Genomic DNA, 27,851 nt, shown 5'->3' on the forward strand with positions numbered 1-27,851 from the left:
CGACGTCAAGGGGTGCACAATGTTACCATAATCCTTGACAAACCTCCTGTAGTAACCCGTGAGTCCTAAGAAGGCTCTCACCTGCGTTTGGGTTTTGGGCGGTGCCCAAGCCAGGATGGTATCGATCTTGGGTTGCAGGGGGGCCACCTTGCCGATCCCTACTTGGTGCTCCAAGTACACCACTGAACCCTGCCCAATCTGGCACTTACTGGCTTTGATTGTGAGGCCTGCTCTGCGCAGGGCCAATAACACTTCCTGGAGATGGCGCAAGTGTTCCTCCCAGCTGGTGCTGACCACTGCAATATCGTCCAGGTAGGCGGCAGTGAAATCCTCCAGTCCAGCCAAGACCTGATTGACCAACCTCTGGAAGGTGGCAGGGGCATTCTTCATCCCAAAGGGCATAACCCGGAACTGGTAGAGCCCATTTCGTGTGGAGATTGCTGACCTCTCTTTTGGCCCATCAGTTAAGGCGATCTGCCAGTACCCAGGCTTTAGATCAAACGTACTAAGGTACCGTGCAGCCCCTAACGATCTATGAGCTCATCAGCTCTGGGGATGGGGTGCGCGTCAGTCTTGGTGACTGAATTGAGTCCTCGGTAATCCACAAAGAACCGAAGTTCTGGTGAAGCACCAGGCGCCGCAGCCTTCGGGGCCAAGACCACTGGGCTGGCCCAAGGACTGCAAGAGGACTCAACCACCCCTAAGGCAAACATTTTGGAGACCTCCTCCTTAATGTATGCTCTGACCTTGTCAGTCACCCTGTAAGCCTTGTGCTTCACAGGAGGGCTGTCCCCGGTGTCCACGTCATTGACACACCAGTGAGTGACTCCAAGAATCAAGGAGAACAGATCAGGGAATTGTCCCAACAGTTGGCGACAATCTTGCTGCTGCTCAAGGGTCAGTGTGTCAGAGAGGACAACACCATCCACTGACCCGTCATGCTCTTTTGCGTACAGGAGGTCAGGAAGAGGCTCGCTCTCCTCCTCCATTCCAGCATCTGTAGTGAGGAGCATGCCCACTTCGGACCTTTCTAAGTGGGGCTTTAACCGGTTGACATGCAGGACCCTCAAGGGGTTCCTGTGAGATTTCAAGTCCACCAAGTAGGTGACATCGCTCTTCTTCTCCACAACCTTAAACGGTCCAGTCCACCTGTCCTTGAGCGCACAAGTTTCCACAGGGGACATGACCCAAACCTCTTGACCAGGCTGAAGTTCGACCAGAGTGGCATTCCGGTCGTACCACCGCTTCATCTCTTCCTGGTTGGCCTCCAGATTTGCCTGAGCAAGATCTCTGAAGCGCCGAGTCTGGTTCCTGAAGGCCAGCATGTAACTGTATACATCCTGGGGAGGTTTCCTGGGAGATTGCTCCCAGCCTTCTTTGACCAGACTCGAAGGTCCTCTTACCGGGTGACCATACAAAAGCTCAAAGGGGCTGAACCCTAGAGACTTCTGTGGCACCTCTCGGTAAGCAAACAGCAGGCATGGCAAGAGGACGTCCCATTTACGCCTCATTGGTTCTTCAAGACCCATGATCATGCCTTTAAGGGTCCGGTTGAATCTCTCAACCAGCCCATTACCTTGAGGGTGGTAAGGAGTGGTGAACTTGTAGGTTACCCCACACTCCTTCCACAGAGACTCATATAATTGGAAATGAAGTTGGTGCCTCTGTCTGACACCACCTCTCTGGGGAACCCCATGAGGAAGAAAACACCCATCAGTGCCCGTCCCACCATGGGGACCGTCACTGTTCGGAGAGGGATGGCTTCCGGGTACCGTGTGGCATGGTTCACCAAGACAAGGATGAACCTGTTGCCCAGGGCTGTCTTGGGGTCCAGGGGCCCAACAATGTCAATCCCCACCCGGTCAAAGGGGGTACTGACGACTGGAAAAGGTTGGAGGGGAGCCTTCTGCTTCCTTCCGCTTTTCCCACTTGCCTGGCAAGTGTGACAGGTTTTACAATGGATGTCTACATCCCTTCTCATCTGAGGCCAATAAAAATGGGTGACAAGCCTGTCATAGGTCTTGTCCTGCCCCAGATGTCCAGCTAACGGAATGTCATGAGCCAAACCCAGTAGGAAGGCTCTGAAGCGCTGGGGTACTACCAGCACACGGGCTGACCTAGGCTCAGCAGCCTTCGGCTCCTTATACAGGAGGTCGTTCTCCCAGTAGACAAAATGCGATCCTGACTGATCACCTGCGGTCTGGGCTGAGGCCTGCTGCCTCATACCCACAAGAGAAGGGCACACTTTCTGTTCTGCACAAAATTCTTCCCTGGAGGGACCACCATCTTGCTGCCAGTGGGTCAGCTCGGGCAGGTCTCCCAGTTCAGCAACTTGTTCCCCTGTGGGCTCCAGGCCATCCCCCTCAGGGTCTACCTCCTCCTGGACCACGGGAACGGTGGGGGCCGGTTTTCTGCGCCTCCTGCCTCTTCTATTCACAGCTGGGTTCTGGGCCATACTTTCAGGCTCCGGGACCCCATCAACACCCTTACTTGCTGTCATCGACCGAGTGGTCGCACGCACCCACTCTGGCACACCCAACATTTTCAAATGCGAGGCTCGCTCCACCTTAGCCCAAGGGGAGTTTTCCAAATCATTGCCCAGGAGACAATCAACAGGCATGGCGGGCCTCACAGCAACCTGAAGCGTACCTGAAACTCCTACCCATTCAAAGGAAACCTGAGCTACCTCACACTCTTTTTGGGAGTTGTCGGCAGCTATCACGGGGTAGAATGCGTGGGGAACCACCTGCTCTCTGGACACCAAGTGACACTTGACAGCTGTCACACTCGCTCCGTTGTCTCTGATAGCTTCCACTCTATGGCCATTAATGGTCACCCACTGCTTATATTTATTAGTGTTACTAGGCAGAGGAGGTGGCGGGACCATTTCCATGTCTCCTAGCGAGACCAGGGACATCTCTGCGGGACCCCTCCCACCATGGGCAACCATCTCCTCCCCTCCCAGGGCTACACTCGCCAACTGAAAGGGGGGGGTGCACGTGGTGGTGCATTCGAGTCCCTCATGGGACACTGGGGATCGTAATAACGATGTCCCACCTGCTTACAAACTTAGCTGGTCATTGGGCCCCTATGAACAGGTTTACCTGTCGGGGCTCCGGATTTCTTCAGAGGGGGAGGCTGGGAACCTTTCCCTTGGTTCCCTTGGGGATTACTTTGGGGCCCTTTCTGAGACTCCTTCTGTTTACCCTTTTCCCCCCCACTCTTCTGCTGGGGACCCTGCCCACCTTTGGCTGAGTCTCCCACTGGACCCTTGTGGACCCTGGTACTGACCCAGCGGTCCGCCTCCTCAGAAAGTTTTCTAGGGTTGGATATCTTGCTATCAATAAGGTGCTGGCGCAGCTCTGGAAAACAGTTATTCGACAAGTGCTCCCAAGCAAACAAATCATAAAGAGCTTTGTAACTTTCCACTTTGCTGCGCTTTACCCAACCATCCATGGCTCTGCAAAAATATGACACATATCAACCCACGTCGTACCAGGCAATTTCTTACATTCTCTAAAAGCTTGTCTGTAATTCTCTGGGGTTAGGCCATACCTCAACATTAAAGCATCCTTCATATGAGTATACGACATCCTATCCTTCATAGGAATATCTAACAGGGTATCTCTCCCCTCATTCACAAAGCGACCCCACAACCCCGCTCCCCAATCTTTCTCAGGGACCCGGTGGGCCAACAATGCTAACTCATACGCTTTAAACCATTTTCCAATATCTTCATTCTTATGATAATCTTTGATCACATCTTTGGGAAAATAAAACCTACTTTCTGCAGGCACAGATGGGATGCTGCCACCAGAGGGATTCGACTCTAAACTCTTCGCTTGGAGCTTCATCTCCCTCACCATTTTCTCACGTTCAAAAGCGAACTTTTCTCTTTCGAACGCCAATCTTTTGATCTCCATATCAACTTCTCTCCTTCCTCTTGCATTCTCTATCTCCAACTGCCCATCTATCTTAAGTTTTGCCATTTCCATGCTGTAGGCTCGTTCCTTCGCCCTTTCTTCTCTTTCTTCAGGGGAAAGACCTTTAGAGGAAACACTGCTACCGGGAGGAGACACGGGCCCATTCACTGGCACCTCCTCCTCCCCTTCGCCTGGCGGTACCACCACCGCATCAGAGGGATCTCTGGCTGCTAATCAGGCCTCCAGAGATTTGATAACTTCCCCTTTGTTTTTGCAACTTTTGGTAGGGACTTTCAACTGCTTGCAAAAATAGTCCAATTGCTTTCGGCTGTAATCTCCGATCTTATTTCTATCAAATTCCTCCACAACAGGGATATTGCTTCCGGCATCACTCATGGTCAAAACTGGCAGTGTTTGAACAAGCTTCAGAAAAGCGGAGAACAAAAATAGAATATCCTATCCAAAAAATAGATTGTGGCTGCGCTATGGTCTGCTTTCACTATGTAGCGTACACTAATCACTGCACATGGGTCATAAATGCACCGACCTAGCCCTAATTTTTTCTTTTGCACACAATTTTCAGATAAAAGTGATAAAGCCCATATTGAGTTCGAAACGCGTCGACAGAAAGGAGAAATTAACTGTTGGACTAATTACAACAATAATGTGTTACAACAATGATTAACACGTTTAGTCAAATCTTCCTCATCTCCTCTTGAACGTGACTTTATCCTTCAAATGGTAGATGTACAATACCACGCAAAGATTGAATATTTGCTGTACAATAGATGTGCAATGTATATGTAATGTTTATTGAATTAAATGTTGTTTCTATGTGTAATGTTATAATTTATGTACATGTGTAATGGTTATGTGATGTGTTTTTCTCATGCAAAATAATTTCTAATGAACAAACGAAAAAGCAAAGGGTATAAATAGATTGTACCAAACAAATCCAGAAATAGGACTGAATTGAATTCACGAGCTCCAAAAAACGAAGTGTAGGGCTGGCATCTTGTGTCTCAAAAAGTATTATATGGTCCAGCTGACCCTACGCCCCAAGGACCTACGTCCTTAATTTCACAAACTTCCTAAAAGTGGCATTCTCAGAATTGTTATTTAAAATCCAACTTTGCCATGAATTACGATTTCAAGTTAGGAGCCACAGAGTTCCTGCAGCAGTGACTACCAGCAGTGAACCATTCATCAACACAGACGAAGGTCTACAGTGAATAGTATGTTTTACCTTCAGACATGTATCTGTGCTATTTTACGGAGTCGTTAACCATTGCCCTGCTTCACTGCTGCTTCCTAAAGTACAGGTAATTGCCAAATATGTCCGGGACTCAAGGATGGATCAGTCACCTTCCTAGTGTTGCACAACCTGAAACATACATGTTCGCTCTCTTTCTCCTATGCATTCTCCTTTTCCACACTTGCTCCCTTCTTTCACTCATTCCCTTCTTCTCCTTTTCTCTACTGCCCCCACTCTATGCCAACCCCTTTCATCTTATCCGCTTCTTTTTTCCCTTGTTGCTGTCTCTCTTTCCCCCTTTCACTCTCTCTTTCACCGCTCTTCTTCACTTTCTTTCCATCTCTCGTCTAAACATCTCCTGCATCAGATTCTCACTCTCAAGCTTTCTTTTCTCTCGCTCTCAAATTGCGGAGTGTTTTTTATGACTGGGTGCAGATAGTACATTAGCCACTGAGACATCGGAAACTACCGGAGCTACAACTTTGTCTGTTTTTTGAGCTGTGTACCACCCGATTCAAGTTTTAAAAGCAGGGCCTGGCAATAAGCACGCAAGCAGGGCTTTCAAAGATGTGGCTAGTGGGGTGAAGCTGAAAACAAAACTGAGGCTGGCCGCTAGTAAACTCCGCCATGCAGCGGAGCACAGAGTTTTTGCGTAAGTTCACACTGACCCGGGGCACAGAATTGCAAATCTCTGCAAACTTGCGATGCAGAGTTTACCGCCGACGCCTATTTCTGAAACTCTGTTACGATTAAACTTGAACTTGAATATTATAATAAGTAAATTTGAGTATGTATTGATAAGCAGCCGGTCACACTTATTGGATAGACTTGGCAAATTGGAGGACTATGTGCTAGCGCATCTGAAATGAATAGATAGTATAAGAGTGCAATAGGGCCTGGAGATGCCTGACTACGGAATTATAGCACATCTGAAGGTGAACGGGAGGTTGAGAGACAAAACATTCAGACCCGAAATCAGTCTCTCATAGCTGCTCAGCCTATTCTCCCCACTACCGCTTGTAAAAGGGGTTACATACTGGGGTGGAAGTGGTTCAGGATTCACACCTAAATTAGGACAATGTAACAGAAAAGGATCCAGGGTATGGAGTATTCGGCCCAACAAAGAGGTAGCGAAAGAACAAATCCAGGGTAACCCACTCAAGTAGACAGAGAAACACAAGTCATCCCCAATCAGGTGAGGCTGGATCTCCCCCTTGAGTGTTGCCCCCATGTGGACATTTTAACTAATGTTTCCCACAACAGAAAGGAATCAACGGGTCAATTGAAAAATAAAGTTTGCCACTGGTTACCATGCAACACTCATTACACAAACTCTAGTTTCCAAGATATTTTATAAGTTAGAAGAGTGGGCTGAGTTGGACCTTCTTGTAAACATATACCTGGTGATTGTATTGTGGTCAATTGAAGATTTCCAGACCTTGCTGAAAAACGGATTAACTGCGGTGATAATTTACATTGGCAGGGCCCTGGATATGGGATTGGCAATATGCCATTGGGTTACTTTTATAGACATTTTATGCACACTCACACAATCACGCCTGTAAGTGGCCCTCTAAATTAGAATACCCCTTGGGGCCAAGAGTCCTATGCAATAGCTACCTGTAATAGGTTTCAGCCACGCTCTGATCTTGATAGTTTAGATTGACTCCAGATAGGTAATGCTGAATGGAAGGAGATGCCCTCTAGGGAAGAGATGTGGCACTGCGGCCAGGGCGACTGACACCGGACGCTGGGGCTAACGGGTCGATCCCCGGCAACAGCTGCAGGTCAGCCCAGCACCATGTGACTCGGGCCAATATCTCGCTTAATCTTCCCGACGACCCCCAGCGCCGGGATGCCTCCGGGTAGCCGTGCGCTTTACAAATACTGGATTTACATTTATAGAACTAATACACTGTTCACCGAGAGCTATTCCACATAGAGATAACACTCCAATCAGCTCACAACTAAGGCCATTCTGGCACCAAGTACAGTATGAGCCAGATTTAAATTCAGGAGGAGATAAGATATCAGAGGGCCCTTCAATCCAGGAGATCCCAAGTACTGAGTAATAACTTAAGGTGATCTCGTAAAATGTTGCAGGGCTAAGGTCTAAATTATCTGACTCTAATTGGGGCAAGTTAGTGGATGGGCATCCAATAAGCCTGTTTCAGGAAACCTTTATGACTGAAATGATCCACAGGGTGGGGTACACTAGCTTTAGTGTCCAAGCTAGACCACCGCCTGCAGGCCAACCCGCTGATGGGTTTCTTATCTGGCTCAAGACAAGTTTGGCCCGTATCTTCTGCAGGCTAAATATTGATTCGGCTGACATACTGGGTCTTGACCTAATATCCCTAAAAGGGAAGTTAACAATCAGGCTAATTTATATATATATATATATATATATATATATATATATATATATATATATATATATATATATATATATATATATATATATATATATAAAACCAGTTTATTAATCAGAATAAGGAGTCTGCAACAATATTGACTTTGACCAATTTCCTTGGGAATTCACAAAAGGGCCACTACCTCTTTTTTGCGTGAGACCTTAATGTTACGTATGCAGCAGTGGACTTTTTACAGGATCTTGTCCAAGAGGAAGAGCTAGCAAGAGGCATAAAGAAAATAAAGATACCTCCCCTTAAGAGATGCACAAAGGCTGGCCAAAAAGTATTGTCCTCCACTTAAACTCATGGTGTACGTGCTTGCAACAGGCAGACACCTTTGGATCCAGGCGCAACTTTGACATTTAATACACAAAGTAGGATTGATCATATAATGGTCGATCTAGATTTGTGGCCTAAAGTGTTTGAAATGGCAGTTATAGCCAGACACGATAGTGACAATAATGCCCTGGTCATGGGGTTAGTTGATACTCCTTATTTGACAAACTACACTGGTACTGTGGCTTTGCCCATTGTTACTACAAAAATGACAGGTGGATTAAATGCCCCTATGTAGTTTCAGGGGAGGAGTCTCCAGCCAGTTTTTATACCTAGGTAACCCAAACTCTCCTTGCATTGGGAAATTCTGCTTGTAATGATTTAAGAACTATGATTAGTTTTTCCCTACTTCTTATGGTCGTTAAGAGTTACTTCTTTAGATAGTGTCAAACAGTCTCAGTTAGGCGGAAAGACTCACCCCAGGAATGGTAAACAAGCTAGAACAGCATTAATCATAGCTGTGAACACTGGAAATAGCAATGTTATAGTAGAGAGAAGAAAAGCTTATAGTAAAATGCAGTCAGAGGCAAAGAAAAGTTGTGAGGAAGAGAATTGCTGTTCCCTAGTTGAGGAGTCCAGAATGAAAGATCGCCATTTATTCTGGCATTTACTCACTAAAGGAGCAGTGAACACGGTTGAGGAAGAAGACTTTTTTTATCCAACCACATGTCTGGAAAGAGTATATCCTGAAATGATACTCAAGGGAAGGAAGGGAGATAGACAATGAGACCACCAACAATGGGCTACATTATCTAATTTCAGACAGAGGTAGGGGAATTTGTTAGTTTCACCTGGGAAGAGACCGTGGCTGCAATTTATAGCTTCGAAAAAGGCAAAGCACCGGGGTTAGATTGAATACCTGGAGATTTCTAACGATCTGAACTTAACATATGGGGGTTTTGGTATATTGTATTGTGTAGGGTTGTTGCAGCGTCCATGCTGACAGCATCCAGTAAGAGGAGGAAATATATTGTTGTCACAATATTGTGACATACTAATGGTCGAGGGCAGTTGGAGCTGGAGAGGAGCTGCGGTGTCTGACTGTATGGACACAGGTTGTCATCTGCAAATAAAGTGAGGCATGTTCACCACCTATGCCTCCAGTCATATATGGAAGGTGATTACAATATATTTTTGGTGACGAGGATAGGATCAGCTAGAGGCTTATGAATCGGATCAGCCAGAAGCTTATGAATCTTCACTCTACGTTGTGGCCTGCAGAGAAACCCTGTGTTGCAGATACCCACCAATGCAGTAGGATTGATCCTGCATTAACATTTTGTTTTTACTGTCGCTATGATGCCCCACACAAGTGTCTCCTGTTGCCTGTGGGTGCCCAGCCCCAAATTTAGCTTTGTTTAATATAGTTTTTTTTTTTATTGGCTAATTTCCCAGTGTGAGCACTACTCTACCGGTCCGCACTGCTTCAAGAATTCCCAGCGCAGCATGTGCACTGCTCTACTGGTCCGCTCTGTCTCGAGTATTACCGGTGTGGATAGGCCAAGCGGCCTCCTAGCAGCCTACTTGAGTATCTTTGCTTATACCCCAAGTCTAAAGCGCTCAAGCCAGGACCACGCGACTCTGAAACACACTTTAGTGAGTCTCCTTACCTTGAGTTGACCGTGCTGCCTTTTCAAGACATGCTTTGGTTCTTGAGAGGTTCTCTGTTGACAACAGCACCTTTGTATAGGATAATACCTCCTACCATAGAGTCTACAAGCTGGAAGTTTAACCTGCAGTGCCATCTCATGGTTTTCTTATCATTGTGTACCTGTTTTTTTTTACATGTTATAGTGTTTTTCCCTGTAAACTTACTAATTAAGAGGTCACCATGAGTATCAGCCTGTCGATTTTGATGCCACCTTCTTTTTTAATACAGCAATGAGATCCACCAATTGATTGGGGAGATTGGCTGTAGTCTTTTGAAAATTATATGGTAGGTCTTGGAGGCTCACATGTTTGGCCCCTCATAAACAAAGCATTATTGACTGGCTGTTTGGACATAGAAAGTCAACACATCTTTTTAATATTTGCCACAGGTGTAGGAAGAGAATGGTGGTGTGATTGAGGCTGTTTACAAAGAAGCAAAATTGCAGCTACAAAAACAATTTGCTGACTGTGAACATTGTCATGCCACTACATTAATTCTACACACAACCACAGAGGTCCAATGAATCAGCAGATGAATCTGTGACCAGGTTAAGGGAGTTGGTCACAAAGTGCAGATTTAGGCCTATGACAGAGGAGCTTATGAGGGATCAACTTGTGCAGGAGCAACTTTGGGTGCCAATGATCCTACGTTTACCCCTTGGCTGCGGCGGTAATTCCGCCGCAGCGCTAGGGGGGAGGGGGGCCGCGAGCGCCACCATGCTAGTGACGGAACCACTTCGTCACGAGCCGCGGGCGCGCTGTGCTTGTGACGGAATGGTTCCGTCATGGCCCGCCCGCTCAATAAAACGTTCCGCGCAGGTGCGAAATCAGTGCAGAGCAGGTGCGGCGGCCGGGCCGTGACGGAACCATTCCATCACCAGCACAGCACCACCGTGGCTCGTGACGGAATGGTTCCGTCACGAGCATGCAAGGAGTTAAAGGATGCCAAGACTGTAGAGGAATCGGACAAATCCATGAAGGAGATGCAAAATATGGACAGTAAAAGAACTGTTGAGGTAGCAGAAGTGCTCAGCGACTCTGATCTTGTGGCTCCAGTAAGGAGAAAACTACTTGGTGTTCCTGGTACAACACTTGGAAAAGGGGAGGTATTAGAACCACCAACTCTTTATAAGCGCAAAGTAAAAGGGCAGAACAGTTTTGTAACAGATGTGCAACAGTTTTGATTTGGGAGAATCAAAGAATTGTTATGTGGTTGGCAAGGAGTGCTGTGCCAGTGGGAATAAGTGCCACTTTGCATGCATCTGCAAGGCAACCAACAGGAAGGTTCCTTTGATAGAAGAAGCAGAGAACATCATGTAACACAGAGTTCTGATATAAATGACTCTAATAAGGAAGATGTCAAGGATGTGGAATCCAATATAAGAACAAGTCCCAGAGCGTATTTACAAGTGGATGTGGTCAAAATGCCCTTTATGGTTGATTTCGGATCCCTCCACACCATCACACCCACACTTTTGTTTGATTCAGTATGGCCTGGAAGGATGTTGTGTTTCACTGATGTGGTGTGGAAAGGTTACCAGGGGGCCATTATTTGGGTGATGGGTTATATGAGTGCCAGGATTGAGCTCATGGACTGCCATACTCATGAAAAGATATGCGTTGCTAGTGATGGTCCACCGATTTTGGGATGGCCACACCAATATGATTTGAATATTGTGGTTAATCCCCAGGCTGTTGATCGAATCATGATGTTGATGACAGAGACATGAATGCAGTGTTGCAACAATTTGAACTTGTTTTCCAGAACAAGATGGGTTTGGACTGACTTCACAGTCGGAATCAAAATGTTGTTATGGACCACCTACCATCAGATCAGCTTGTACCCAGATTCTAAACATTTTACTGCATTCATCAGAGGAGGTTTACCAGTTTAACAGAATGCTGTTTGGCTTGTTGTCAGCAGCAAGTGTTTTTCAGAGACTTATTTCCAAGGTGTTATCAGAGGTTAGAACTGTTGTCTTCTTTCAAGACGACATTTTGATTGTTGAGGACAGTATTGAGACTCATAATAACAGTCTGCATGAGGTGTTGTGTCAGTTTTTGGAAGCAGTTCTTACGATGCGGAAAGAAAAGTGTACATTTTTGGTGCAAGAGGTTAAATATTTGGGGTATCTCATTTCTGGGGGGAGGAGAGAGACCCAAAATGAATCTTGTGAATGCCATAGTGAATGCTGAGACTCCTGATGATAAAGATAAGCTGGGTTCCTTCATTCTAAGTTTGTGAGAGACTTTGCAGGTAAATCTGAACTTTTGATGGAGTTGTTGAGGAAGGGGACTGAGTTCAGAAAGCAGCTTTTGAGGAAAACAAGTGTGATATTTTTAATGCTGAATTACTGATTCCTTTTCAATGCGATTTGAAAACTGTGCTAACCATGGATGCTAGTCTTGTGGGCTCTGGAGCTGGTCTCACCTAGTTACATGGTAAGGTGGAAAGGACTGTAGTCTTTGCATCCCGCTTATTGACAGATGTCGAGAGGAATTAATCTGTCATTGAGTGTGAGACACTGACAGCTGCAGGAGCAACCAATTGCTTTCGCACTTTCATTTGAGGAACAAAGATTGTTCCCAGGACAGATCACAAACCTTTGCCAAAAGCGTTGGGACTAAATGGGACAACGAATTGTTCAGGACGTCTAGCTAGGTTGGCATTCAAAATCCAAGATTGTGATTATACTATTGGGTTTCTTCCCTGTTGGAAGAATAGAGTTGCAGACTGCCTGTTGAGGTGGCCAGATAAAGCCACTGTTGAAAGTGACTTGGACACATAGGAGGTTGTTTGGGATGTGGTGGAGGATGTGCGGGGTCAATGTCAATGGAAGAGTGGACAAGAGCAATGAGGGAGGATGAGGAGTTTAAGGCTGTTAGGAGAATGATAAAGGGAGGAGTTCGAAGTGGAAGTTCTGACGCCATAAAAACATATCATAAAGTGGTTGCGGAGTTGTCGTTTAATGGGGACAAACTCATTGTGAGAGGTTTGTACCCCCAGGGGCAGTAAGAAACAAACTTGTTCAATTGGTACAGTAAGGCCTTATGTGACACACCATTCCGCTGAAGAGATTGAAGGAAAATTTGTGGTGGCTCAAGATGGGCGTGGAGGTTAAGCATTGGGTAGAGTGGTGTATGGAATGTAAAAAGTCAGAGAAGAGGTTGAAAATAGGAATGGCTGTTAAGGGGGTTCAACAACACGTGTCAGAAGCAGATTGTGTGAGGGAAAAGATCAGCCTAGATTTTATTGGGCCATTTAAATTTTTGCCAGAACAGGAGAGATTTGCCTCTATACTAGTTGATGCCAAATCAAGGTGGTTTGAAGTTGTGCTTATGAGGAATGTGAACCCAAAGTCCAGCATTGCCATGCTGGAAGAAATATTTAGAATAGAAGGTATACCGTTGAAACTAGTCACCGAAACAGCACTCAGCTCACTTCCTATGAGATTAAGAGATTTCTGGAAGGGATTTGTGTGAATCACCTTTGTACTACATTATACAACCCTAAAGGAAACAGTCAGGTGGAAAGGGTGAACCATTTGATCAAAGGGACCATGGAATTAACTAGCAAGGCAGGGTTGTGTGTCCAAAAGGCAGTAAAAGACATGTTGTGGGCATATCGCACCACTCCCAATTTTCACACTGGGAAACTCCTTTTTGAGATGATGAGGGGTATGAAACCGGGTACCAAGTTGGTTCCTTCATGGTGCGGGATGAATGAAGAGAGAAGGAGAAAAAGTGTAAATGGTGGTCAGAGGGCAGGCACGATTGGTGTGGGCGACTGGGTGAAGTTTAAACCAGGCAGTGTGAGACCAGGCTTGCCAAAATGTAGGGGTCCCTACAGAGGGAACATTTTTGGATGAAGTTGGGTAAAGTTGGACAATGGTCATACGTGGAATCTGAGAAGGATAGCCCAATTCCAGAAAGAAGGTAAAGGTCACCTAGTGAGAGACAATAGGTCTGGGTCTTGTTCAGGGTAGATGGTAATGGATGATGGTGACTTTCAAGTGGGTACAGAAAGTGTGAGTGAGAAGGAGACAGCCAGAGAAGCTCAGGTTGCCAGGTTTGGCCAAGATACAAGGAATATTCAGGTGAAGGTTGAGAGGTGTCGCAAGCCACTGTGCTAATGAGAGGACTCTATTTGTGGATAGTTGGGCCTCCTTGGTGGATAGGTACCTTTCTTGTTTGCATTGTGTAGAGTTCTTGTGTATCTTTCCCTTTTGTATTGTGTAGTGTCCTTTTGTTTTGTTTCCCTCTAGGTGGTAGCTTCCCATGTGTCAGTGGTTTGTGTGGGAAAAGAAGAGCTTGCACCCCTTGTGGGTTTGTATAATTTCCATGTGGGAAAGGGATCATTCTTAATTTATTGTTTGTTAAATTGCTGCAGGGAAGGGGATGTGTTATAATGTATAGTGTAGGTTTGTTGAGGTGCTCATGCTGGCAGCATCCTATAAGAGGAAGGATTGTATTGATGTCACAATATTATGACATACAGATGTTTTGAGGGTGGATGGAACTGGAGAGGAGCTTCAGCGTCTGGCTGTACGGACACAGATTTTCATCTACGTATAAAGTGAAGCGTGTTCACCACCTATGTCTCCAGTCGTATGTGGAAGGTGGATGCAACAGTTTTATACTCCATTCAGTCTTTAAAGCTATTGCTCATGGGGCGGGACATCACAGGGACATGGAAGGGTGCTGAAATGATCCCAATATTCAAGAAAGGGGATTAAGAGGATCCTTCAAACTATAGGCCAATTAGCCTTACAGACAACGGACAGAGTTTTGGGGGGAACTGATCTTGACTCATCTACACACCTGGATTGAGGAAAGTAACATATTGTCTCATCTGTAGCCGGGTTTAGGGCTTCCAGAAACACTCTGGATCAGGTCTTTGATACTTTTTGCTTATATGGAAGGAAGTCACCATCATAAAGGACACCTTTATGTTGTGTTTGTGGATCTTAAATCCGCCTTCGAATCCATCAATCAAGCTAAACAATGGGTCACTCTGAGGGATCTCGGGTTGCCCAGTGGCTTGTTACAAATTATAGTGAATCTGCACCAAGAAAACTATGCACAAGTCAGGTGTATCAAAGGTGGCGACATTACTAGAAATATAAGTGTTTTGAAAGGAGTTTGCCAGGGCAGTGTTTTGGCCCCAACACTGTTGACTTTATATATGGATGGGCTAATCAATGCATTGTTTGATTGTGGGGGTGATCCTCCCAAATTTGTGGGTAGATTAAACCCCTGTCTCTTCTTTGCTTATGATACGCTGCTAATTTTGAAAACTCCAATGTGTTTTCATAATGTTTTACATAGGTTTGCAACAGTCTGCAATTATTTTGCCCTTCAGATTAATTTCTCAAAGACTACATGTATGGCTTTTAACCCTCATAGATCTTTTAAAGGGAAGCTGAGGCTGGGCTCAAATATCTTAGAGCAGGTCAAGGTCTTCGATTATCTGGGGGTTAGATTAACTGACATTGTCTGACATTGTCTGCCCAGATCAAAAGAGCAATCTTGCACCTCAGCATGTATATACTGCAGTTGTTAAGAAACTCAATCGATCTGTCTTCCACCCCATTTCTCCTGCAATTGAAATTCATCAGGCTGGAGGGTTGGACGCTGCTCTCTATGGCCCTGAGATGTGGGGTATGGACCAGACGAAGAGCCTAGAGCTGGTAGAAAACAAATGTATACGATTACTATTTAGTCTTCCAATAAATAAGCCACTGGTGCAAGTTCGGTTAGATCTTGGGTTAAACAGTATTATACATATTGCTGCACTGAATGTTTTAGTGTTCTGGGTAAGATTATGGACCAGCAAAACTCAAATTCCAGTCAAGGTAGCAGTAACTAAAGCACAAATCCATTATGAAGAAGCTGGGCAAGGTCAGGCCGTGGTTGATTAGACTGGGGTTGGGGAATTTCATGGAGGATCCCAAAGCCATGTTGAAAGAAGATTTACCCCTTTTAAATGCAAGATTTTGGAATCATATTTAGGTCTTTTGTTTGATTACTGTAGCACCGGGCACTATAACTGATAGGTTTTTTGATTTTAAAACATCTTTCTTATTTGAAATATAATGGCTGAAATTAGACCTCCACATGCACTTGCCCTATATTTACAATTGGGGTTTGGGATTTTGCCTTTGCATCTCAACAAAAGTAAATGGGGGCATGCTACTGTAACCTCATTGTGTCCTGTGTGTGGCCTTACCTCTGAATCTGTCGATCGCTTCATTTGCCCTTGTCATGCACACATCAGAAAAGGGTAGATAATCCCGGCATGCTGACTTTTGTCATTCACACGACCAGCAGAAGCTATACGAGTGTTTAGCTCTGACGCTACTAAATGGATAGTGCTTACTTTAACAAGATACTTGCAATATATGCCTGGCGTATTAGGATTAAGATTGTATCCACTACTAAGTAGTATGGCTGCGATATGAGTGCTCCCTGGACTGGTTCTTTTTAATCAGAAATGATTGTATAAACCAAGCTTCATACAATTGGAAGATCTAGGCCAAGGGTCCACAAGCCAATTTGCCCCAAGGATTTAATGAGGTCACTTTTCTAGGTATTTTTTCATTAATAATTATATGTTTTTATAATAGGCTTATTTTTATATTTATTATGTTTTTATGATGTATATTTTACATTATTCTGTAATATATTTTGATGGAAGTTTGTAGTGTATATTTTTATGTGAAAAAATCGAATAAAGTTCCTACTACTAATAATAAAAGTATTGAATCAAAACCATCAGCTAAGGTGATCATGTTAGGATATTGTTGTATTTTTACCTTCTTTCTTAGCTTTACCCTCTTTTGGTTCCTGCCTCCACCCCTCTGTTTCCGCCCTGGTTGTACATTCCTAGAATGTTGCGAGTGTTCTATGGTGCACTCCCTGGTGCGAACTGTGGGGCTTATTACCAAGGCAGGCGATATGTGATTATCGCCACTTTAGCGGCCGTTTTCGGCCGCTAAGTGGCGATAATTCTATTGCCCTATTAGCAAGCTGTCGCTAATAGCAGTTAGCGACAGCTTGAAGGCGATAGCGAGCGGTTTGGGGCCCGTTGTGCATGCCAGCGATATTTATCGCTAATGACATGCAAAGTGGGCATACTCAGCCTGTTAGCGACTGAAAGCAGTTGCTAACGTCGCTATCGCCTATTAGCAAGGCAGGCGTAGCTATGGAAATATTCGTGCTAAGAGCCAATATCTCCAAAAACTAACGCCTGCTCAGACCAGTTCTTAGCCATTATATCCAATGGGAGGTGGATATAATGCCTAAGACCCTGTTAGCGATAATGCGTGAATATTATCGCTTTTGAGATAAAGGTTGCTAATAGCACATTATCTCAGCGTTAATATCCGGCGATGCACGGCGATAAACAAATTGCCGCTAAGCCTACTTAGCGATAAATATCGCTAGGTGTTGGTAATATGCCCCTGTTTTCTCTCAGTGGGTTATGGATGTCATTGCTTATGACCCATGCTGAATAAAGCTAATGAAAAAATCAACAGCATCCGATAAATTATTTCACTGATATCGCGCATGAATTTCATAAATAGCATTTATTATCGTGTTTCTGTGTTTTGTCATAAATAGAAAAAGATCCCCCACGGGTTCGCTACTGTTGGAATACCTTTATGAATGTCTGTATCCTAAATGTTACAGTTTAAAATGAGAATAATAGACAAAGGATGAGGCAGATTTGAAATCCAGTTATTCTCAAGTAAATAAGCAGGAGGTTGAATTATCTTGAAATCTATTACTTATGTTTATAGTAAAGTGTATGTCTGTGCACACATTTTAATATTTTATGACTCATTTTGAGAAACTGTTGATCATAGTACTATTATTATTAAACATTTACTAAATTGATAATTAGTGTTTTTTCCTCTTTCTGGTATTGCTCTTTTAAATAAAGTAAAGAAATGTATCAATACATCAATTCAGGGAAAACATTGTTTTTGTAAACATAGATCTAACATTAAGGCAGTTACACTAAGTACTACCCTCAAAGATATATTTGTAACTGTTTGCACCTCAAAATAGGAGGTTCTTTATGAAAATGTATATGGACAGGGTCTATTATGTAACATCGAAGTCGCCTATATGAATATTCTAGGAGATAATTATTGATTTTCCTTTGCAGGGCAATAGTGAATGATATGCATTATTTTTGTTTATTTGCGTAGTTTTACTTTTAGCATGAGGAAATATCCTTGATAAATAGGGAAGTTCACAGTCAGTTTTTTTATTCAATAAATGCAGTATTTCTTTAACTTTTGGATTTTTAAAAACCTATCTTCATGTTGTATCATGTTCATTGTGTGATAATTTGTACTGTTTACTTAAAATGAGCTAATATATGGGTTTTTTCTATTTGTTTTTTTGTTTGTATTTTTTGGGGCAAACTTCAATATTAAAAATGTATCATTATTTATTATCATTTTCTATGTTATTGTCTAGAATCTTGGAAACGGTACACAAATAAATACTATTTTATCTCAATTTACTGACACCATTCTGGGTACTAAGAATAGAGTACATGGTGTGCTACTTGTGTGTAGAAAATAAAATGCCTTATGTCTAAGTAGAATGTCACGATGTGTGATTATCAGTAGTTCTACTATACATTCTGTTTCTCCACAGAAAAAGCTCAAGAAGAGATAGACCGTGTACTTGGTGGTAATACTAGTCCAACGTTTGAACACAAGGCTAGGATGCCATACATGCAGGCTCTCATTCATGAAATCCAGAGGTACTGTGATGTCATTCCCCTATCCATCACTCACTTGCTGACCCAAGACACAGATTTTGAAGGATACAAGTTCCAAAAGGTACTGCTGATATGTTCAGTTTTTTTGTCTTATGAATGATAGGAAATTATTGTTTTCAAAACACTAGCTCTGAAAAGCTATAAACTACACTAGTATGTAAACACAAATGTTTAACAGCTTTTGTAGATTGTAACAACTACAATAACATTTTCTCACAGTGAAATTCTAGGCATCCCTCACTACAACCTGACTGGAATATGGGGCTATAGGCTCAGGACCCGGAGATTCGATTCAGGCCATAATGACCACTCCCAATGTAGGGAATCACTAGTTGAAGTCCACAGTTTAGGGAATGACCTGGTGTACCCAGGCCTGTTGCCAGATTTATATGATAAGGAGGGCTAGGTCCTCAGTAATCATTGTACATTAAAGATGGGCACTGTATGTGTTTTCTCCTAGATATTTGTTTGGTAAGTAGGACAGTATGCATGGGATTAAAGCCCACAATGCTTTTCATTGCTTTTTCATTATTGGTGTCCTTCTATTTAAAGGAATTAGTGGATTTTTTAAATTTAAAACCTAGGATGTATGAAAGCACACTCAAACAACTTTCAGCAACCCAACTTTAAATCGCATCTACAAGATGGGATTTAAAGAAGCGGTTTGTGAAGTTGCAGAGTCAGATGATGTGCAACGTGTGTATTTTCTTAATGTTTCAAGCTTTGTGAAATGGTAAGCTTGTGAAAAAAAAATGTAAACCTACCTTTTGCTGCAACCTCTGCTTCCCAAACAGTGCGATACCAAAGAGGATGATGGACTGAGGGCTTGAGCAAATCAAACACTCACCCCCAGTCAACTGATCTGGGTTTAATCCATTATCATTCTTTAGCTCACTCCACCACCCCAGTTCAGACATGGCCATATGCAAATCAGTCTGACCCTGTGCCTCATGGGAACAGTCCAGCCCGAACTGCCAAGCCATGTCTTCCCTGGACCGAAACAAGCATCCTGGGATCGGTTTCGGATTCATAATCCTCACCAGCCAGGCTATCTTGAATCCAGTGGTAGAGTGAGCAAGGGACCCACGTCTGGGAATACCCTGCCAACTCATGACGAACAAAGTGATACCAAAGGGGATGATGGACGGAGTGCTTGAGCAAATAAAACACTCACCCACAGTCAACTGATCTGATTTTAATCCATCATCATTCTTTAGCTCACTACACCACCCCAGTTCAGACATGGCCATATGCAAATCGGTCCGACCCTGTGCCTCCTGGGAACAGTCCAGCCCGAACTGCCAAGCCATGTCTTCCCTAGACCGGAAACAAGCATCCTGTGACCAGTTTCGGATTCATAATCCTCATCAGCCAGGCTATCTTGAATCCAGTGGTAGAGTGAGCAAGGGACCCACGTCTGGGCATACCCTGCCAACTCAAGGTGAACAAAGCGATACCAAAGTGGATGATGGACCCCAAGTGGTGGATAGCAAGCCTCTGCACTCAACATTTATTTCCACTGAGGAGTTCCTGCTTGGGGCATTCCTATCAGGAAATAAACACTTCTGGGTGGCCCAAAAAGATAAACTTAAATTAGGAAAAGGTAGGGAACTTTTTCTGTCTTCATGAAGTGTGAATTACCCACTCTATTTTCTTATTTCTCCTTCTTGCCCCCTCCTTTTCCAGAACCTCTTCTCCTTATCTTTCTCCAAACATCCTCCACAAGTAGATGTTTTATATTTCTTGTAAGGGGAAGCTAAGGAGAGCTTTAGCTCTTAAGTTCAGATTGATTATTGTAAAGTAGAAGAAAACACAAGTATTTTTAACCCCATGGCTGCTCAGCATATTCCCCTGCTGTGCTGAGAAATCGTTATTTCCATTCTATATGACGAGCTGGGCTCGTCATCAGTGTGCGAAGAGGCTACTCCATGACGAGCCCAGCTCGTCATGAGCCTGGAAGGGGTTAAGGGGTACTCCATGAAGTAAACACCATTATAAACTATTGCTGCCCTCAGTGGGGAGTGGGGGTTTGCTTTGAGAATGTTTTCGATTGGGGAGGCAATCGAAATGCAAATTACTATCAAACTCATGAACTTTGTAAGCAATCTTGATACCTAAAGGAAATCGTCATGTGTCTTATTTCCAATAATGCAGTACAACCCTACATTTCTCAAGTATTTAACTCCATGTATATGCATCCCAAAAGAGGAGTTAACTTCAGACATAGCTGTCAATGACAGATTCAAATATATGCCACCTGTATCTAAGAATGGACCTAAATGCAATATCAGAGGCCAGAGAAAGAATATATTAAGACACACCTATTTATCCAGGAGACATGACAAGTGTAGACAGAGATCCAAACCTGCAGCACTAATTGAAGTAGCACTGGTGTTCCGTACAGCACTAGATTCAATTATAAAGCATTTCACTAATCCTGAAAGGCAGGATACACACAAACATAAGGTATCGATTTATTGGAATCCAATGCTTAGTATCTGAGAACTTCAAACTGCAGTGACATTTCAACCAAGTAGACTATCTTTATCTGATAGAATTATGACCAGAAACACGAAATTTTTTAAATTGTATTTGGAAGCTTTAAAAAATGCATTCATCTACAGGGCCTACATTGTAAAGAAGGTGAGGGTATGTACATCCTTACTCGCAAAGCCTGGGCCAGCTAAATTTTGGTGTCCCGGGGAGACCATCCTGCAACACTGTTTCCATGCCCGCTAGTGCATGGAAAACGTGTATGCTCCCACATGGCGGTAACTGCAAAAATGCTTCCACCAGGTGTGAACAGACATTTTTTCCCTGCCAATCGTCTTTCCAGTAATGTACTCATATATAACTGATGCGAATGATGTTCCTTTTGCTCGAATCCCTGGAGTGGGGGATAAGGCAATCCCAAACATGGAACATAGGTTAGGACTAATTGTAGCAGCACATGAAGGGCTCGCATCTACACGCGCGGGAGTTTCCGCCACAGTGTCATTATTAAAAAAAAAAATACTGGTGGCCGCGCATGAGGAAACAAACTAGAAACTACGTTCTATAATGTAAAATCTGCCAGAAAATGAAAGTTTCTACTGTGAAACGTCCTGCACAGACGCCCCTTCTGATTTCAGATAAACCACTAGCGTGTGTTTACCTGGACCCCTGTGGTCCCTTAACAAGGGATGGCAACTATAAATATATTATGGTCGCAGTGGATTCCTGCACAAGATTTATTTGGTTATGGCCCCAACGCTCGGCTGACGCCAGAACTGTTATAAAGGATTTGTGAGTCTTTATCGGCACATACGTAATCGGCACGCTACATTCTGACCAGGGTCCTGCGTTTAGCTCTTGAGCTTACAAGGAGGCCATGGTTAGCTTGGGCGTTGCATTGTGGTATTCTAGTCCCTTCCATCCTGAGGGTAATACGGTAGTGGAAAGGAAAAACTGTGACATAAAGCAATCCATAACAGCTAAGGTATTAGGTTCGGGTGATGGGTGGGTCAAACATTTAATAAGTGTCCAACGTAGTCTTAACAATCTGCCGAGAAATTCTCTGGGGGAATCACTCCTTATGAATTACTGTTTGGTACTAGAATGATAATCGAAGACCTTGATTGTCAAACTTCAGTGGTGGAACAAAAACCCTTTGATGTCAAAGATCGTTTGGCTGTTTTACAGGACTTAAATGAAACAAGAAGAAGTCTGAGTAACACAACACAAAAGCCAACAGCCACTGAAGAAAAACCACCTGTCCCAGCAAGACCTGATTCCAAAGATTGGGGAACTAGTCAGGGAAAAGATAGCGGTGAAGAAGGAATTTGGGCCTTCTTACAGAGAAGCAGTACCTGTCTTAGCAATCCAAGGAACAGGAACAGAAGTACTACCGCCCCTTGCTGATAAAAAGGAGAATCGAGTTGTGTCCATCGACCTGTTCAAACCACAACATGTGGCCAATAATAAGTAGTAGGCCCAGTGGGCTCCCAAGATGTAGCAGAAGACCAAATCTTGCTACTATCCAAGAGGTTCAGACTGAAAGACTTATCACGTTCGATAAACCTGCAGTAAGAAAAGAAGGACTATGCAACAAAGCCATGGAACTTGTGCCTCTTGAGACCCAAATAACAGTTTGTCAAGAAACACCTGTCTACAATGATGTAGCCTCTGACCATACCAATATGACAAAGGAAGAAGCAACTCCAAAGATTAATAACAATCCTGATGCAATTCCAACAATTGACAGAACTGCCTCTGGCTATTTTATCAACTTTGATACATTTTCTGAGGATCCCAGTGAACCCGAAGAAAGGCCAGCAAAGAAAACTCTAAAAGAACAAACAACAGAACTGTTTCATCAACTTTAGAAAATATATCTGGTTTCAACATGGATTGAATTTTGGATTGGTTTAGGTGTATTTTTTCTCCTACTCTGGCTGGTTTTAGTTTTAAGCTTGGGACAAATGATAGATGGAAAATACAGTACAATGGACACAGCAAGTCAGAAAATCAACTTGGTCCTTAAAGCTCACAAATCATCCCATTGTGAAAAAAGAGACCTGTCATCAGTAAACATCACAGCCCTTCCTATACCTGGTGGTATAGCATGGGACAGAACTGATTATGACATCTATAGCCCGTTGCAGCTGCTGAAGATTCCACACCAGTTCAAGGTTTCTTTAAGTGACTTTGTATCACCCAGGAAATTTTCTGATGATTGGGACTTTGAGACTATTAATAATAAGATGTCAGATTTTGAAATGTCTGCAAAATTTACTGAACATGACTATTTAGAAGGGTCATCAGATTATGAACAAATGCATTGTTTTAATCATTATGGTCACCAATATTTGCACAAATCTGCAAGTCCTAGGAATGTTTTTATATATAATCAATGGGAACATTGTCCAATGCCACCAAAAGGCAGTTCAAAAACATTTCATGAAAAGTTTTCGTACTTCTCAAGGTTTAATGTTACAAATCCAGAAGCGTTTTATTTCAAAAATGTAAATAAGACAGGAATGAAAACAATGTGGATCAACACTAAACAAATTTATTCTGCAAACTTTTATGCTCAGCTGTCTACATTAGGTTTCGACTTTTGGAAAGACAACATTGAGACAAAAACTGTCTGGGGCACGAAAGACTGGCAGGTACAAGGTTTAAAGGCCTTGTTCAGAGCCTGCATTATACCAGAACAAACAATGTTTTTAAACGACACTGTTCATCAGACTTCTTGTCTTGGCCTAGCTAAGATAAAAGATTTGAATAAACCGTCTATACCTAAACCCACTTCTGAGAGTAATGACACTACAGAAAAGGAGGTAGACATACCATATATTTTAACACAAAACAGAAGTAATCCTGATTGGAAAAAATGGTTAATCTGGCCCACAGACACCAATAACTGTCACAATAGATTCCTGAACAAAACACAGGGGTTAAAACTGAACAGGCCAGATCCAAGATACTCCCATAGACAACATCCAGGTATAGTAAAAACATACTGTGTAGGAAAACTATGCCTTGAGTGGCTAAAGACATCCACACTTCCGGAAATCCAACAACACTTATCTTTACTTAAAGAAAGCAATGATTTGCGAGATTTCTTAATGGGGCCTCGCAAACCACGGCAAAAACGTTTCATATACGCCGGTATATACGCTGCGTACAATGAAGCTTGGAAAATAACGCAAATGGAACCTGCAGAAAGAATACGAGAAATTGATTGAACTAATTTAGAGACAGCTCTCTCTGTAGTGGACAATCGGTTAACCATTCTGTCCTCCAGAATATATTCTTTGGACAGCATTTTATCCTCTGCAATTGACATAATGGAACAGGACTTGCTAATGTTGCAACATGGCCAGTCTCAATTACGTTCTATAATGCAGTTAGGCTGGACATAGCAAAACCTTCGTTCAGGCTACGTGCCATGGCGTCTAATCAACACAACGTCATTGTTTGCTGTATTTAACCTTACAGATAAACAAATCTCTTTGGCACAAAGAGGAGCAGACTATACAGTGCTGAGCATTGAAAAACTGGAAAGATTACCATTGACAGTTTCTGAGAAACCTGTCGTTGAATGGATAATTCATGGCACCATCATGATACCAGTGACGATTTTCCAATTTCAGTATTGTCTACAGCATATGCCAGCGGGCCTGTATGAAAGATTGGGTAAAGAATACATTAAGTCGACATGGACTTTACCTTACACACACACATGTTGGAACAAGGGAAAATAGGTATTCCTTAGTTGAAAAAAGTGTAAAAACTCACTAAGTAGTACACTTTTGTGCAAAGGTATTCATTTAGACGGAGCCTGCGACGGTTCTGCAAATTTTATTTATTTATTTATTTATGTGCTTCTATAGCGCCTGAATAAATCCCCGAAGGGGTATCTCCGCGCTCATGCTGGAAGGAGGGATTGGACCTGTGCCTGATCATTACAGAGGTGAGAAATCATAAACTGAATTAATTAGTGGTGAAAAGGTGGGTCTTGAGTGTTTTGCGAAAGGATAGGTGGTTGGTGATGAGTTTAAGTTTAAGGGGAAGGGAGTTCCAGAGAGCGGGACCTGTATGTGCCAGAGCACGACCTCCTTGACGAGATTTTTTTATTTTGGGGACCTGAAGTAAATGAAGGTTACTCGATCGAAGTGATCGGCCTGGCACATAGGGTTGAAAAGCTTTCGTCAAATATTTGGGGCCCTTACCTGTCAGGCATCTATGAATGGTACAGAGAATTTTGAACTTCGTGCGTTGCCGCACTGGCAACCAATGGAGCTTGGCTAGTAGAGGACGGGAGGGAGTTCTAGATGGAGCATTGAGAACTAACCTTGCCGCCGTATTTTGGACTACTTGTAATTTGTTTAGTTGGCCTTCATTAGTTGACAATAGAAGGCCATTACAGTAGTCCAGTCTACTGATCACTAGTGCCTGGACTAGGGTTTTCCTGTGACTATCAGGTATATAAGTAAACACCCTTTTTAATAGTCCGATGGCCCTAAAGCCCAAATAACCTCTCTTGCCACATGCATGGTACTCCCTCCAGTGTGATAGAACCCATTTTCAGGCAGCTATCCAACGGCAGTTACTTTATGTTGAATGATCACAGCGGCTGTGGCATGATGCCAGGAAAACTCTATCTCGTGAGTGTGGGGTCCATGGTCACTTGTTGTATGCAAGTATTGTATCCAACACACATGACAGACAGTGGGACGGCATTATGGCCTTCACTGAATATCTCTTCTATACAAATTGATACTTTAAGCAGAATAAAAGCCATTCTTTTGCTAAAATCTGTGCCACTGACCTCGTCTAAAGAAACGTATGATCTGCAAGTTGCAAGGACATCTGCAGAGATACATGCATTATTATCAACAAACTGCCCAGTACATTTCGCAGAAATGTTAAGTCAAATCCTAAACATGTTTGATACCAGTGGCATCGCACATGTATTTAAGACGATTTTTTCGGGACTGTTAACACCATTCGAAGCAATCCTCAGCATTTTTCTCAACTTCGTGCACTCTGTGTTCGGCGGCCTGCCTCTCATCTTGGGACTCGTAGCAGGAATTCTATTTTTATTACTTCTGCTCCGATATGGCAAGTCCGGCAACCAACAATACCCAGATCAACATGGAAGTGGCCCTCCTTGCCATGAGGTATCGTGAGAAGATTACACAGATTCTCTGCTTGGCTCGTTTAAGAGATCTGAACACAACCTGGTTTCTATCGTTCAGACCAATCTGGCAAGATTGCTTCTTACCTGTTCTACGATGCTTGCTTTGCGGAGAGGAATGCGCGTTGGACATCTGTTTACACTTCCATCAGTCCTGCCATCGGATGTTGACGCCTTGCTAGGTCCTGTAACGACTCATGCATCGTGTTGTCCCCAACGGCTACCAATCCTGATGACGGCATTCATTGAGGTCTTACCAGTAAGTCTAACTGAGGGTGAGATACGAGGATCAACAGGCACACAGGTACTATCTGATATGAACACTGCTAATGCGCCACCTGGCGCTGACGGCAATGCTTCTCATCTATGCACATTTGAACTGCTTGATCAAGTAGTTCCACTTTCACCTACTGTGGTAGACGATTTCTTTGCCAGCCTTGATGATCTGATGTTTTCTCTTGACACCGAGAATAACTTTTGATTCATGCACACAGCTTTCCCTGAACTATGAAATTCGGCCTTCGATTCTTCAAAACATAGAATTCTAACTTTGGGACTCTATTTTTTCATACCTATTTGAATTTTTTCTCTCCAAAAACATTAAACATTTTTGGCACAGACTAATCTGCTTGAAGTAGAACCATTCTTAGAGAACAAGAAATTCTTTTCCTTTTTGAACACTGCCTAGAGAAAATATTTGGCCTTGTCCTCATATAACAATTGCCATAATATATTATGTTACGAAATGGTCTTGACCTTTCTTTCTGTTTTTAAGAGCCATTTTTTCATAGATGTAAATTCATGATTCATTTGGTTTGCATATGTAGATACTATACTATATGCTTAGAATGTCATCACTTCCTTAAAATGCTCAATATTTTTTTTCTCTCATGTACAACCATTTCAAGTGCATTTTTATGTATTTTGGGGTGGGATGTAAGCACTAGCTTTAGATATGCTCAGTGCTTATTAGGTTAGCTTTATTGAACTTAAGATTGTGGAGTGGGTGTTGTAAATGAATCTAGGACCCTAGTGTACCTTTCCCGATTAATGCCCTTATATAGGTATACTTTATCATATCCTTATACAGGCATAGAAATCACTACCATATTTGGCCTAAGCCATACAGCCCAAATACGGCATGGTTACTTCCACTAAGTTCCGAGAATCAACAACAATTTCTTGGAAAAACCTGCCTTCAGCAGCTAGGGACTTCACCTGCTTGAATATTAAGTTCTCCAAGAACTCCTGGCGTTTTCCAAGAATTTAGCCTTTGAGTGACAATGTTAAGTCCAAACATGCGGCAAGCTCGGCACCTTCAAAGTATAAATATGCCTAGGTTTGCCCAGACAAACCCACAGTGGTTTGGAGCAGATCGACTATCTACTTGCCCGACGCCCTGCAGCAGTGAGTGCCGAAGGAAGCCCACCCTCCAGCTGACGCACTGAGAGAGACGCTGTCTTTTCTCTTGCCGAGAAATCCAGCTCCAGTGTTTCCGGCTTACCCTTCCGGGTATCTGGGAAATCGAGTCCTGAGAGAGAGATACAAGACCTCCTTCATTCTAAAACCAAGGTACGGAGCTGATTAGACCTCTTAGAGAATTCTTGGAATAGATTCCTGGCAGAGAATTACTAAACTTATGCTACTCCTCACTTACTTCTTCCCTCGTCCTAGACTTAGGTTAGGTATACCGGGGGGTTGTATTTTAGAAGCACCAGTTCAGTACTTTTAGTCATTATTTATTGCTGCATGTATTTTATACATTTTATGCACTTTTATGGCTTTGAAA

General features: G+C 43.3%; 1 protein-coding gene across 1 annotated transcript in view; it reads left to right on the top strand.

Moving 5' to 3' along the window:
• LOC147692004 (cytochrome P450 2F3-like) overlaps positions 1 to 27,851 on the top strand; it is a 753,496-nt gene that overhangs the window by 648,756 nt on the left and 76,889 nt on the right. The window contains exon 8 of the mRNA XM_086938297.1: positions 18,252 to 18,439. Coding sequence (XP_086794423.1) covers positions 18,252 to 18,439 — 188 coding nt within the window. The remainder of the gene's footprint in view (positions 1 to 18,251; positions 18,440 to 27,851) is intronic.

The sequence above is a fragment of the Lissotriton vulgaris genome, chromosome 9, assembly GCF_964263255.1.
Source record: "Lissotriton vulgaris chromosome 9, aLisVul1.2, whole genome shotgun sequence".
NCBI classification, from domain to species: domain Eukaryota; kingdom Metazoa; phylum Chordata; class Amphibia; order Caudata; family Salamandridae; genus Lissotriton; species Lissotriton vulgaris.